Genomic DNA, 15,935 nt, shown 5'->3' with positions numbered 1-15,935 from the left:
CCACCTGCTGCCCCTTCCCACCTTCTTGTTTCTGTTGAGTTTTACAATCAAATGTGCACATGGGTGTTGATGGATTAATTCCAGTTTAATAGTGAGTACGTGTAGTGTTTCTTTTTCTATCCTTGCAGAACTTCACTTAGAAGAATGATCTCCAATTCCACACAGGTTGTCTCAAAATGTACCAGTTCATCAGTTTTCTCCTGGCTAAGCAGTAGTCTGTGGTGTACATATACCACATTTTATCAGTCCACTTATGTGTTGATGTGCACTTGAGTTGGGACCATGTCTTTGTGATTGTGAATTATGCTATCTTCTTTCTTTGTACCTGGTTGCTGGATAGAGTTTGATAAATTTTGTTGATTGTATCTAGGAACAAGCTTTTGGTTGCATTGTTTCCTCCATTCTTTTTTTGTTATCAATATGACTGATTTCTGCTCTGATATTTATTATTTCTTCTGCTTGCTTTAGGTATAAATTGCTTTTCTTTCTCATGTTTCTTAAGGTGCAAGCTTAGCTTATTGGTTTTAGATTTTTCTAATCTGTAGACTTAATGTTAAAGATTTCCCATTAAATATTATTTTAGTTACATATCACGAATGTTGATGTTTTATTTTAAATTTTATTTCCTTTAAAATATTTTCTAATTTTCTTAAGACTCTGTCTTTGGTCCATGGGCTATTCAGAAACATATTGTTTAATTTCCAAATATTTGGGGATTTTTAGGATATCTTTTTGTTGCTGTTTCTTAATTTCTAATTTATTTCTATTAAGTATGATTTCAATTGTTCTTAAATTTATTAAGGTTTATTTTATGGCATAAATATTATCTGTACTTGTGAATATTTCACATGTACTTGAACAAGTATATATATTCTGCTACTATGAGGTGAAGGACTTTCTGTTGATTATATTGAATTGTTTGATAATGTCCATGTCTTTGACATTCTTGCTGTTTTTCTATTTGTTCTCTAGTTCTATCAGATTTAGCTTCATTTATTTTGGGGTTCTGTAGTTCAATGCCTATACATTTAAGATTATTATGTCTTCTTGATGAACTGACTCTTTTATCATTATATAATGTCCTCCTTTATCCCTGATAATTTTTACTGTTTGAAGTCTACTTTTTTCTGATATTACTATAGCTGGTACAGCTTTCCTTTGATTAATATTTGCATGATATATCCTCTACCATTATTTTACTTTTAATATAACTATACTGTTATATTTAAAGTGGGTATCTTCTGAGCAGTATATACATTAGAACCTCTGTAAGTTGATCACCCAAGGGACTGCAACAAACTGGTCAACATACAGAGGTGGTCAACATAGGGAAGTAGGCCTGCTCTACTGATAAGTGCAGCTGGTGCATGTCCAGTCTATGAAAATTAGGTCAGCGTAAGGAGGTAGTCAATGTAGGAAGGTGGTCAATGATGCAGGTTCTAATGTAGTTGAATCTTGTATCTTTATCTAATCTGACAAACTCTCTCCTTTGATTAGTGTGCTTAAACAATTTATACTTGAAGTAGTTATTGATATGGTTGAGTTTTAGATTTTATTATTTTTGTTTTCTCATCTGATTTTTGTTCTGTTCCCCATTTCTCATTCTTTAGGACTTTTTGAATTAATCCACTATTTTTAGTATTCCATTGTCATTTAGCTGTTGGCTATTTCATTATTCATTTTTTTAACACTTGATCTTAACCAAAAGGCCAAGAAGCGATTATACATTCTTTTTTATTGTTGGGGATTCATTGAGGGTACAAGATGTGTCACACACTGAGACCCCACCCCCTCCCTCCTTCCCTCTCTCTGCTCTTCCTTGCCCCCCTTCTCTGCTTTCCCCTTTCCCCATTTTTTTAATTATAAATTTTCACAATCTCCTTAAAGTTACTATTTTACCACTTTATTTAAAATGTATGGGCCCCTTTATCCTTCCCTGATTATGTTAGAGAAGTCATGTGTATTATGTGTGCATATATGATGGTTATTTTATATGCATTAACTGGCCACGATCTACCCAGAATAAGCATTATTTCTGGGTGTGTCTATGAAAGTGTTTCTGGGGTAAGGTTAGCATTGAACTCGTAGATTCAATGAAGTAAATTACCCTCACTGATGTGAGTGGGCTGCATCCAGTTTGTTGAGAAGCTGAATAAAACAAAAGTTGGATGAAGGGGAAATGTATTCCTTTTACTTTCTATCTGCCTGCTGGAGTGAGGACATCTCATTCCTCTTCCAGCATTTAGGCTGGGATTTATACCATCAGCTCCTTGGCTCTCAGGCCTCTGGACTTATATTGAATTATATACCAGCTTTCCTGGCTCTCCCACTTGCAGACAATAGATAGTGACTTCTCGGCCTCCATGACTGTGTGAGCCAATTCTTCATAATAAATAAATAAATATATGTAATTTTACCACTTCAATTAAATATATACACAGTATGTACCCTCTGGTTCTGTTTCTATGACTAATACAGCAAACATGGAAAGCCCCCTTCCTCACAGATTATATTTTTCTCTCAACATTTGCACATATATCAGAAAAGAGAGAGAGAATCTATTATATTTCATTATGCTTCCCTTTATTTATAAAATGTTAAGTTTCTTTGTGGTATCACTGTTTTTAGGCTGAAGAATTTTAGTGTTTGTTTAGAGCAGATCTGCTGGCAAATATTCTTAGTTTCCTTCATCTGAGAATTTCTTTATTTTAACTTTATTCCTGAAAGATATTTTTGTTAGATATAGATATCTGGGTTGACAGTTCTTTTCTTTAAGCACTTTAAAATTTTTCTGCTGTTTTCTGGCTCCATGATGAGAAATCTTCGATCTTTTGAATAATTGTCACTGTAAATAATCTATCAGTTTTCTCTGGCAGTTCTCAAAATTATTTTTTAAAACCTTCAGTGTTCACCAGAATTTTTTTTTTTTTTGAGATAGTGTCTTGCTGTGTCACCTGTGTCACCTTGGCTAGAGTGCAGTGGATCAGCATAGCTCACAGCAATCTCAAACTCTTAGGCTCAAGCAATCTTCATGCCTCAGCCTCCCAAGTAGCTGGGACTACAGGCACTTGCCACCAAGTCTAGCTATGTTCTTTTTACCCATGTATTACTTTTTACAGAGACATGTCTCAACTTTACCCATGCTGGTCTCTAACTTCTGGGCTCAGGCAATCCTCCTACCTCTGCCTCTGAAAGTGCTAGAATTACAGGCATGAGCCACCACACCCAGCCCAGCAGTTTTATTATGATGTTTCATGGTATGGATTTTTTTGAGTTTCTTCTTTTTGAAGGTTTCTGAGATTTCTATGTTTCATTGCATTTGGGAAAGTTTTAGCCATTATTTTTTCAAAACTGTTTAATGCATCAATCTCTTCCTCCTCTCCTTCTGAGAGCCTGCTGACATGAAAGTTAAATTTGTTATAATAATGTTCCTCAGGTCTCTGAGGCTCTGTTCATGTTTTTGCAACCTTTTCCCCCTTTGCTATACAAACTGGACCATTTATATTCATCTGTCTTCAAGTTCACTGACTCCTTCCTCTATCACCTTATTTTTGCTATTGAGCCCATACAGTGAAATTTTTCTTCCAGATTGTTGTATTTTTCAGTTCTAAAATTTTTCATTTCATTCTTTTTACTCTCTCACTCTTTGTTTTCATTGTATTTATTTATTTAGTTAGTTTTTTTGCTGAGACTATCTCTCCATTTCAAAATTTATTTTAAAAGTGTTTACTTTTATGTCATGGAGGATGTTTATAACTTCTGCCTTAAATGTTTTTTTTTCCCCTTTAAATGTTTTTTCCTAGTAATTTTAACACCCTCTTTATTCTTTGAGAATTTGCCACATTCTGATTTTTTGTTAAATCAAATACTTTTAGATTTTTATCCTAGAATTTTGAATATGAGACTCTGAGATACCCTTAAAAGCTTTTAGATAAGATTGATTTTTACTTTAGCAATCAAATTACTCAAATCAGTTTTGACCACAGTTCTGTCTTCCATCAGTGGATAACATTTCCATTGTCAGCTCAGATTTGAAAACTTTTGTTATGCTGCCTGGAAGTGCTCCTCAGCACACATCACTCAGTGGATAGTCTATGGCTTGTATTTGCGTAATTATTCAAAGGTTTCAGTAAGCTACTGTAGTTGTATTCAACGTGTGTATAATTTGGGTAGGGAGCCCAGACCTTGTGTCTGTTCATTCACAGAACTAGTGAGTCCTGTCTTCAAGTCTTTGCTCATCAGGATTTCCTTTATGCTTCATCCTGGAAGCATCTTTTCCTATATTTTTTTTCAGAGTTTTATATTCCCATGCTATTGCACAATTTCATGCCAACGCCTAGGGCAAAGTGGCAAGAGGAAAATGAAAAATACTTAGAGTCCCCTTACATTCCGTGAACAACAGAGGCCTCTTTTCCTAGTTCTTCTGTCCGGAGGGATAAGTTTTTGAGTAGTGTTTTGTGTAACTGTGCTATTTCTGCTTTTACCAGAGTATAATTCTGTGAGTGGAGTTAACCTTGGGATAGAGACAGAAGAGAAAAGAGATAGAAAGAAAACAAAACAGAAACGTGGACTTACCCCCATACTTTCTGGCTCACCTATGGTCATTTTCTCAATTCTGGAGTTTGAATTTTTGCTGTCTGTACCTGCTTTGCTGTTCTCCCACTAAACTATAAGATAAAAAGAAAGACAAAGAGAAAGAAAAGGAAAAAAAGCCCTCGAGAATCTCACTGTCTCTTGCAGGTCATTCCTCAAGTTTTAACTTTTCTCCCATTCACTTGTTGTTATTTACTTTTTATAATCTGCAAATAATTGCTTTGTATATATATTTTTAACATTTTTACATGTACTCAGTGTAAGGGATAGGCTGTAATAGGCTTAGTACACTTGGTTAGCATCAGAGTCCTTTCCTCTGATTTTGAAGTGCTATTCAATGAACAAGTATTTTCTATGCAGGGATAACCTCTTAGAGAATTTCAATATTTAGAATGATTTTTTTATGGTGTTTGCCAATTTTTTTTTTTTTTGCTATTTCTATATTGGTAGATTATAGGATGCAAACTTATTTGATCTAGGAAAAAAAGAATAAAGAATCAGCATGGACTTCCATCAGAGTAATATACAATTTAGCTGGATGCTAAATTGTGATGCAGTTAAGATTATAGAATTACCATGATAGAATATTATCATTATGTGAAAGTACCATAAATGTAATATGGAGGCATTACTAAAGAAATTCAGGGGAAAAAAAATCAAAAATCACAAGGCTTTGTGTGGGCTACTTAGCTTTTGAGCCCTTGAAACACGAGTAGGACTTGTACATGAAAAGATGGGAAAGTCTATTTTTAACAAAGAAACAGCATAAACATGAGTATTGTAGCTTTAAAAATGGAGAAGCAATATAGAGAAGAGTGAGTCATTTGATTTGTTTGGGGGAGCATAAATTCTGTTTAACATTTACACAGAATCTTCCAAACTTAAATATATTTTAATATTTGGTGAAAATGTGAAAGAGTAAATACTTTTATGTATTTATTATTTCTTTCTAGTTTTCCTTCTCACTCCCTTTAGTTTCTTAGGAATATGCTTCTCTTTTCATCAGTTGATTGCATATAAGATAGCACATTAATCTTCTGATCTCTTTTCTTTCTACACACAATTAATGTTATAGACTTAACTGTGTACCTCCCCTCAAGTTGACATATTGAAGACATAACTCCTAATGTGACTGTTTGGAGACAGGTCCTTTAAGGAGATAACTAGCATAAGTGAGGTTTTAAGTGTGGGGCCTCGATCCAACAAGGACTCATGTCCTTAGAAATACCAGGAGCTCTTGCATGGAGAAAAGGCCTCAGAAGGACACAACAGGAAGGGAGTGTTCTGCAAGCCAAGGAGACAGGCCTCTGGAGAAGCCAGCCCTACTGACACCTCAGTCTTGGGCTTTGAGGCTCCAGAAGTGTGAGAAAATAACCCAGTCTGTGATATTTTGTTATGACAGCCCAAGTAGATTAACATATGACATAATGCTCATAGTGGAGGACAGGACAAACTTCTCACCATTTCAGCTCCATGTTTTATATCAGGCTCTAGATGATAACTGCTAAAAGGTTATGATTACCTTTATTTCATGGGAATATTCATTTCTAAATTCATGTTATAATGAGAATAAATTTAATATATTATCCTGTCCCATTCCCACCCCACCCTTTTTTTTTTTTTTTTGGTTTTTGTGTTTTTTGCCTTGGTCGCCTCTTACATTCTCCTCTTGCTCTGCTGATGCTGTGTGAATTTGTTCTGCTCACTCTTCCCGCGTGTGACAGTATCATTAGAAAATTGTCCAGAGTATGGCTTGTGTTTATTGAAACTTATAAGAGAAAGAAAAAGAATACTAATTTTATTGCTGATAACATTTCACACAAGGCAAGAAGCTCTGTGATTGATATCATCTGATCATGGCATGTACTGGTTAACTCTTCTGTGACTCTACCACGTCCTGGAAAATAAACTGGCTCCCCATGGGGTGCTTCTCTTGTACTTATCATAAAAGGGGTGATATGAGTGAGAGGAAAGAGGAAAGCAATAAATATTAATTTCAGCTCTTCCATAGTGCAAAAGCTTGACCTTCAGAGAATATATTCCTGTCCACAAGAAGCTCACAATCACTAGGCAAATTCGTGACATGTAATGAACTACATAGATGACACTAAATATATAACCATTTGAAACAAAGATTGGGTCAACAATTGTCTTAGTATTTAAGTGTCTCTGGCTATCGTGAAGATTTATGATTTTCAGCTTTTCTTTAGACCATTATATCTTCAATAATCTAGATTTCAGAGTGAGAGAGATGTGATGTTCCAATCTTTTCTTGGTGCCTGTGTACGAATGATAGCAGGTAGAAACTGAGGAAGGAAGCAAAGTGACTTGCCCAAGGTCACATGATTAATTAATGGCAGGGCCTAGTAAAGAACTGTAGTTTCCTCATTTCCAAACCAGTGCTCTAGATGATTGCCACTGTGACATAATTAGCAAGAGCAGCAAATATTTTCAAAAGTGAAATTTAACATTTAGAGATTGTAATTTTTCAAAAAGAGTAAAAGAACGTGTGTTAACTTTGCAGGATGACTTTTGTAGTTGCCATTCAGATAGCTCATTTAACCTAAATGTCTCTGTTTTAAGAATATGATTTTTATAATGAGTTAAAAAGTAAAATGTCATCATAAAAGATAAACTTTAAGAAAGTGGTGTGTACATGATTAAACAGCATAGAAGCAAATGACAGCTTTCTCTATCTCTCTTCTCCTTTTCAGGAATGCAAGAAGGTGGCCTCTGATGATAGATCCTCAAGGTCAGGCTAATAAATGGGTCAAGAACATGGAAAAAACCAATAGTCTTCATGTAATTAAATTTAGTGATGCTGACTATGTCAGAACTCTGGAAAATTGCATCCAGTTTGGTACTCCTGGTATGTAGTTGAACACCAAACATACATATGGAAATGCCTGGAGAGGGCACGGTTAACCCAAAACTATGTAGATTGTTTCTGTTTTAGAAGGCTATCCATGTCAGACTCATTTTATGTGGTGAATTTGTTAATTTATTATTATTTATTGATAAGTAATTAAATGAGAATTTTAAAGATAATTGCCCAAAAGGTTACAAGAAATCTTCCCTAATTCTTTGTCTCAAGATTCACTTGTGATGCTTTCTCTAATTTAGCTGTTTCAGTTTTTGTCTATTTCCCATTCTTTAGTTCTCATTATAACTGTACTTCTGCAATTAAAAGGACTACTTGATATAGCATTTCAGCACAATAGCATTTCAGCACAACATTAGTTCAGCTATCTATTTGTTCCTCTCCCAATTTACCCTACAAAAGTGGCAGAGAAGAGAGTACAGATTTCCATGCCTGGCTGTTGTCAGCCATTTGCAATAGATTAGAAACATGATAAGGATTTCTCAATAAACCTTTCATTAGACATCCCATTTGTCAATACAAAAACACAATACTTGTGATTTTTTTTTTCTTTTTATGAGACAGAGTCTCAGTCACCCTGGATACAGTGTGGTGGCGTCATAGCTCATGGCAACCTCAAACTCTTGGGCTCAAGCAATCTCCTTGCCTCAGCCTCCCAAGTAGTTGGGACTACAGGTGTGCATCACATCACCCAGCTTTTTTTATATTTTTGATAGAGATGGGGTCTCACTCTTGCTCACTCTGGTCTCGAACTCCTGAGCTCAGGCAATCTACCTGCCTCGGCCTCCCAGAGTGCTAGGATTATAGGTGTGAGTCATCATGACTGGCCATTATTCATGTTTTAAATTCATGTAACCCCATGAAATTTTGACCATTTATGTGACCAAATAAATTTAAACACTTAATGAAATTGCAATATATTTGGCCCCGAGGTAAGTTCAGCAAATCTCACTTGCTGTTAGAGCTTGTACAATATAGAATAATCATAATAAATATAGCATGTAGTCTTATAGCCATATGATCTTACTTGTGCATATTAATAATCATCAAATATTATCATAATTACAATTTTATGTTCTGTTAGCATTAGCATGAAATTAAAAACATCTAGGTCTACCTACAAAATTTTGTGTTTAGATAATGGACAAGCAGACATGCACACACTCACACATTATTTCATTCATTTAAAATATGTTCTTAGTATATAGTAGGGTGACATAGGAGTTACATGAAAGGGAGAAACATGATCTCTATCAAGTATTTTGCTTAATATCAGATTATATATATAGTGATATATATTATATAGTATATAGCATATCACATATATATAGGCAGTATATATTTGGGCAACCTATATAGTTAGTTGAAGCGTTAGAGTACCTCTGAAATCAGAGTACCTGCCTCTGTCACTTATTGTTTGGTTCAGTGACCTTCCCAAGACCCCCAAGATTCTTTCCCCATCTGTAGTTTAATTATATAGTGTAAGAAAGAGACAAGTTACTGTACATTGAATACTTACAATGTCTAGTAAGTGCTCAATTTGTGTTTTTTTGTTGAGCATTTGCTGTATGGTTAGTAGAATATAATAAGAAAGGCAGGGCTGGTTCAGCACCTGTGGCTCAAGCGGCTAAGGTGCCAGCCACATATACCTGAGCTGGCAGGTTCAAATCCAGCCCAGGCCCGCCAAACATCACTTACGGCTGCAACCAAAAAATAGCCGGGCGTTGTGGCGGGCGCCTGTAGTCCCAGCTACTTGGGAGGTGGAGGCAGGAGAATCGCTTGAGCCCAGGAGTTGGAGGTTGCTGTGAGTTGTGATGCTATAGCACAGTACTCTACCCAGGGCAACAGCTTGAGGCTCTGTCTCAAAAAAAAAAAGAAAAGAAAAGAAAAGAAAAGCAGGGCCATGCGTGGTGGCTCACTCTTGTAATCCTAGCACTCTGGGAGGCTGAGGCGGGTAGATTGCCTGAGCTCACAGATTGGAGACCAGCCTGAGCCACAGCGAGACCCCCATCTCTAAAAATAGCCAAGTGTTGTGGCGGGTGCCTGTAGTCCCAGCTACTTGGGAGGCTGAGGCAAGAGAATCACTTGAGCCCGAGAGTTTGAGATTGCTGTGAGCTATGACACCCACAGCCCTCTATTGAGGGTGACAAAGTACTAAAAAAAAAAGAAAAAGTCATAGATGATGTACAATAAGGATTCAAAAGAATGAGGGAAGATTTCTAGAACTGTGCCCTAAGGGCGGCGCCTGTGGATCAAAGGAGTAGAGTGCTGGCCCCATATGCCAGAGGTGACGGGCTCAAACACAGCCCTGGCCAAAACCGCAAAAATAAAAAAACCAAAAAAAAAAAAAAAACAAAGAATTGTGCCCTAAATTCTTTTAGTAATTATAATTACTTAACTTAAATATTCAAATAATTTCTCCTTGACACAATAAAATATGATTAAATTATGACTGAGTACCTACCAATCTGGAAATTTCTGTGGTTTCAGCCACCTGTCTTGGTGTTAGAATTCCATAATTTTGGAAGAGTAAGGGCCAGAAAAATTATCTGTGTAGAATTTCTCAAATTATGGGTCACACTGTGAAAGAGAAAGCCAAGTTAGTGGGTGGTAACCAGCACTGTATAATGAAATGAAGTAGAAGAGAAATAGAACATAGTAGACCTCATAGCAGAATCTAAGGGTAAGTATTATTTCATGAAATTTTTTAAGTTTTATATGCCTATATGTCTATGAGGTCAAGGTTTAAAATGTATTTTTTACTTTGAGATGTGACCATAAAAATTTGAACTCCAATAGTAATTCCAACCACTTCGTTTTATTAACAAGGTAGGCGAGGTATCACAGGGCATTAGTGAAATGGTTTCAGTAAGGTTGGATGGCCAGTTAAGGGGAGCACTAAAACTAGTTCCCAGATCTTCTGCTTTTGTATAATACTTACTGTATCACACAAGCAAGACCTTCTTTCAGGCAATTTAACCTACTTTTCAAAATAAAATACTTTTTAAATGGCTAATGATTATTTATAGTGCCTTCTAACATTAGTCATCAGAGAGAAGTGAGAAGTTTTAATCTCTTAATAGAGAGACAGATGGCTGATTTTATAGCTGTTTTTATATTTAACTATCAAGTAAAAGAACCAGTTATTGTTACAGTTTTAAAACATATGTGGTTAAATACTCTTGCATGTAAGAGGTTGTCTTTAGACATTGGTCTCTCCAGGGCCAGTGGCTTTTGATCTGTTGTCCCTCACAGGCAACTCAGGTCAAGCAGGCAGAGGTTTGTGCCTGCCTTCTCTGTTTGCCTCTTCCTCTGCTCTGCCTCAACCAGAGTGGGTCTCCCTTTTGGTTTTTGGATTGAATTTTAAGATAAGATCATCTTTGAAAAGGTGCTTTTAAAAGAGTTTAAAAGCCAATGTTCTAGAAAATAAGGTATATCTGTATTAGCTATACCAATGATAAGGTTGCATGGAATAGTAATCATACAAATATCCTTGACAAGGAAATTGATTCTGGCCTGGCACAGTGGCTCATGCCTGTGATCCTAGCACTCTGGGGGGCTGAAGTGGAAGGATCCCTTGAGGTCAAGAGTGTGAAACCTCCGTCTCTACTAAAAGTAGAAAAGTCAGCCAGGCATGGTGGCACATGCCTGCAGTCATAGCTTTTAGGGAGAATGAGTAGGAAGATTGCTTGAGCCCAGGAGTTTGAGCTTGCTGTGAGCTAGGCTAAGGCCATGGCACTCTAGCCTGGGGCAATAGAGCAAGACTCTGTCTCAAAAAAAAAAAAAAAAAAAGGAAAAGAAAAGAAAAGAAAATGAGAGTTCACTTCGATACTTGGGAGCCGGGTGCTTCTAACAACAGGGCATTGTTTCAGTCTCTTAGCTTCTGTCTCTTTTTTTTTTTTTTTTTTTGGAGACAGAGTCTTGACTATGTTGCCGTCAGTAGAGTACTGTGGAGTCACAGCTCACAGCAACCTCAAACTCTCGGGCTTAAGCCATTCTCTTGCCTCAGCCTCCCAGGTAGCTGGGACTACAGGTGCCCGCCACAATGCCCAGCTGTTTTTTTGGTTGCAGTTCCCATTGTTGTTCAGCAAGCCCAGGCCGGGCTTGAACCCACTAGCCTTGGTGTTTGTGGCCTGCGCTCTACTCACTGAGCAGAGCCTGTCTCTGCTCTTTTATCATCTGGTGAATCCCTTTAAATTTCATCCTTTAAGATATGATTCAAATACCTCTTTCTCTGTGACATCTTGACCCCTACAAGGAAGTGCCAATGCTAAAACTTTGATGAATGTCATCTATTGCCCTTATTTTATGTATGTCTGCAATCTCCTCCCCCCAGGCTGTAGACTAGTAGTGGTCCATGGCCTGTTAGGAACTGGGCCACATGGCAGGAGGCGAATGAAGCTTCATCTGTATTTATGGTTGCTCCCCATCACTCACATCCCTGCCTGAGCTCCATTTCTGTCAGATCAGTGGTGGCATTAGATTCTCATAGGAGCCTGAACCCTACTGCAAACTGTGTGGGAGGGACCTAGGTTGACTCCTTATGAGAACTAATGCCTGATGATCTGAGGTGGAGCTGAGGATGAGCTGATCTGAAGTGGCTGCAAATGCAATAAATATAATGCATTTGAATCATCCTGAAATCATCCCCCTCCCGCCCGCACTCATCCATGGAAAAACTGTCTTCCATGAAACTGGTCTCTGGAGCCAAAAAGTTTGGGACCACTGATGTATATAACTGTTTCTCATCAATAAGCTGACAGGTGCTCAGTAACTGTTGAATCTACTTTGAATACAGTATGCCACAGTGTTGAACATAATATGCAGATTTTTCCTAACAATTTGAAGTTTCACGTAAGGTAATGCAGAAATTCATAACTAAAAAACTGATGTTATTTAGTGTCTTAAGTGCAAAGGAAATTTGAAAAGAATGTTTTATCTTTTTTCTATTTCTGTTGCTAAGGATAACTGTTTTGAGTGAGATGCTGATCTGCCTTTCTCAAAGACATTAGCAGGTGTGTGCTTGGATTCCCAGTCTTGGTTTCTCACAAGATTTGCAAATGCTATGATTTTCTGGCACTTAGAAATGAGGAATGAGGTTTTACATAAAGCAGCATAGTGTTAAACTAAGTGATGGACTAGCACTGTAGGACGGCGAGGAGGGAGGATCACTTGAGCTCAGGAGTTTGAGACCAGCATGAACAAGAGCAAGATCCTGTCTCTTCTAAAACTAGAAACAAATGAACAAACAAACAAACAAGCAAAAACAAAACAAAACAAAACAAAAAACTAGCCAGGCATTATGCCATTCTAAGATGCACCATAGGTGTGGCCTCACCCATTACCCTCCCTCCACCTGACTTTCCCCTCCCTTCCCCTCCCTTGGCCCTTTCCACATATTCTTGTGCTCTAGTTGGGTTATAGCCTTCATATGAAAGCTATAAATTAGCTTCATAGTAGAATTGAGTACATTGGATACTTTTTCTTCCATTCTTGAGATACTTTGCTAAGAAGAATATGTTCCAGCTCCATCCATGTAAGCATGAAAGAGGTAAAGTCTCCATCTTTCTTTAAGGCTGCATAATAAATATTCCATGGTATACATGTACCACAATTTCCTAGTCCATTCGTGGGTTGATGGGCACTGGGGCTTTTTCCAGGACTTAGCAATTATGAATTGGGCTGCAATAAACATTCTGGTACAGATGTCTTTGTTATATTGTGATTTTTGGTCTTCTGGGTATAAACCTAGTAAAAGAATTATAGGATCAAATGGCAGGTCTATTTTTAGGTCTCTAAGTATTCTCCAAACATCCTTCCAGAAGGAACGTATTAGTGTACATTCCCACCAGCAGTGTAGAAGTGTGCCCTTTTCTCCACATCCACACCAACATCTCTGGTTTTGGGATTTTATTATGTGGGTTACTCTTACTGGGGTTAGGTGATATCTCAAAGTAGTTTTGATTTGCACATCTCTGATGATTAAGGATGATGAGATTTTTTTCATGTGTTTGTACATCGTGCATCTGTCTTCTTTAGAGAAGTTTCTCTTCAAGTCCCTTGCCCACCCTGAGATGGGATCGCGTGTTCTTTTCTTGCTAATACTTTTGAGTTCTCTGTGGATTCTGGTTATTAGACTTTTATCGGAGGTATAACCTGCAAATATTTTCTCCCATTCTGAGGGCTGTCTGCTTGCTTTACTTACTATGTCCATAGCTGTGCAGAAGCTTTTTAGTTTGATCAGGTCCCAGTAGTGTATTTTTGATACTGCTTCAATTGCCTGGAAAGTCCTCCTCATAAAATATTCACCCAGGCCGATTCCTTCAAGAGTTTTCCCTGCACTTTCTTCAAGTATTTTTATAATTTCGTGTCTTAAGTTTAAATCTTTTATTCAGTGAGAGTCTATCTTAGTTAATGGTGAAAGGTGTGGGTCCAATTTCAATCTTCTACAGGTTGCCAACCAGTTCACCCAGCACCATTTGTTAAATAGGGAATCTTTTCCCCATTGAATGTTTTCAATTGGCTTATCAAAGATCAAATAATGATAAGTAGCTGGATTCATCTCTTGGTTCTCTATTCTGTTCCAGACATCTACTTCTCTGTTTTTATGCCAATACCATGCTGTTTTGATCAGTATCAATTTATAGTACAGTCTCGTGATTTCTCCTGCTTTGTTTTTATTGCTGAGTAATGTTTTGGCTATTCGAGGTTTTTTCTGATTCCATATAAAATGAAGTATTATTTTTTCAAGGTCTTTAAAATATGACAATGGAGCTTTAATAGCAATTGCATTAAAATTATATGTTGCTTTGGGTAGAATAGACATTTTAACAATGTTGATTCTTCCCAGCCATGAGCATGGTAGGTTTTAACATTTGTTAACATCTTCAGCTATTTCTTTTCTTAAAGTTTCATAGGTCTCTTTGTAGAGATCTTTCACGTCCTTTGTTAGGTATACTCCCAAATATTTCATCTTCTTTGGCACTACTGTGAAAGGAATAGAGTCCTTTACTGTTTGTTCGGCTTGGTTATTGTTGGTATATATAAAGGCTACAGATTTATGTGTGTTGATTTTGTAGCCTGAGACATTGCTGTATTCCTTGATCACCTCTAAAAGTTTTGTAGTAGAATCCCTATTGTTTTCCAGATATACAATCATATCATCTGCGAGGAGTGAAATTTTGATCTCTTCTGACTATGTGGATACCCTTGATCGCCTTTTCTTTCCTAATTGCAATGGCTAAAACTTCCATTACAATGTTAAAGAGCAATGGAGACAATGGGCAACCTTGCCTGGTTCCTGATCTAAGTGGAAATGATTTCAATTTAACTCCATTCAATACGATATTGGCTGTGGGTTTGCTGTAGATGGCCTCTATTAGTTTAAGAAATGTCCCTTCTATACTGATTTTCTTAAGTGTTCTGATCATGAAGCGATGCTGGATATTATCAAAAGCTTTTTCTGCATCAATTGAAAGAATCATATAGTCCTTATTTTTTAGTTTGTTTATGTGCTGAATTACATTTATAGATTTACGTATATTGAACCAGCTTTGAGACCCTGGGATAAATCCCACTTGGTCATGGTGTATAATTTTTTTGATGTGTTGTTGGATTCTGTTTGTTAGGATCTTATTGAGTATTTTAGAATCTATATTCATTAGTGATATTGGTCTATAATTTTCTTTTCTTGTTGGGTCTTTTCCTGGTTTGGGGATTGGGGTGATGTTTGCTTCATAGAATGTGCTGGGTAATATTCCTTCTTTTTCTATATTTTGGAAGAGGTTTAGTAGTATAGGTACTAGTTCTTCTTTAAATGTTTGGTAGAATTCTGACGTAAAGCCATCTGGTCCTGGGCTTTTCTTTTTAGGGAGATTTTGTATAGTTGATGCTATTTCAGAACTTGATATAGGCCTGTTCAACATTTCCAGTTCATTCTGGCTAAGTCTTGTTAGGTGGCATACTTCCAGGTATTGGTCGATTTCTTTCAGATTTTCATATTTCTGAGAGTAGAGTTTCTTGTAGTATTCGTTAAGGATTTTTTGAATTTCTGAGGGGTCTGTTGTTATTTCATTGTTACCATATCTGATTGATGAAATTAGAGATTTTACTCTTTTTTTCCTGGTTAGGTTGGCCAAAGATTTATCTATTTTGTTGACCTTTTCAAAAAACCAACTTTTGGATTTATTGATCTGTTGTATAATTCTTTTGTTTTCAATTTCATTTAGTTCTGCTCTGAGTTTGGTTATTTCTTTTCTTTTGCTGGGTTTGGGGTTGGAGTGTTCTTCTTTCTCCAGTTGCTTGAGATGTCCCATTAAGTTATTAACTTCCTCTCTTTCCATTTTCTTGAGGAAGTCTTGCAGTGCTATAAATTTCCCTCTTAGGACTGCCTTAGGAGTATCCCAGATATTCTGGAAATTCGTATCTTGATTGTTGTTTTGTTCCAAAAATTTGGTGATTT

At 36.8% G+C, this 15,935-nt stretch overlaps 1 protein-coding gene across 1 annotated transcript in view; it reads left to right on the top strand.

The window, feature by feature from the left end:
* Positions 1-15,935, top strand: part of DNAH7 (dynein axonemal heavy chain 7) — a 324,659-nt gene that overhangs the window by 233,957 nt on the left and 74,767 nt on the right. The window contains exon 48 of the mRNA XM_053597477.1: positions 7,308-7,462. Coding sequence (XP_053453452.1) covers positions 7,308-7,462 — 155 coding nt within the window. The remainder of the gene's footprint in view (positions 1-7,307; positions 7,463-15,935) is intronic.

Source organism: Nycticebus coucang, chromosome 7 (assembly GCF_027406575.1).
Source record: "Nycticebus coucang isolate mNycCou1 chromosome 7, mNycCou1.pri, whole genome shotgun sequence".
Lineage (NCBI taxonomy): Eukaryota > Metazoa > Chordata > Mammalia > Primates > Lorisidae > Nycticebus > Nycticebus coucang.
This window is presented reverse-complemented; position numbering and strand designations above follow the sequence as displayed.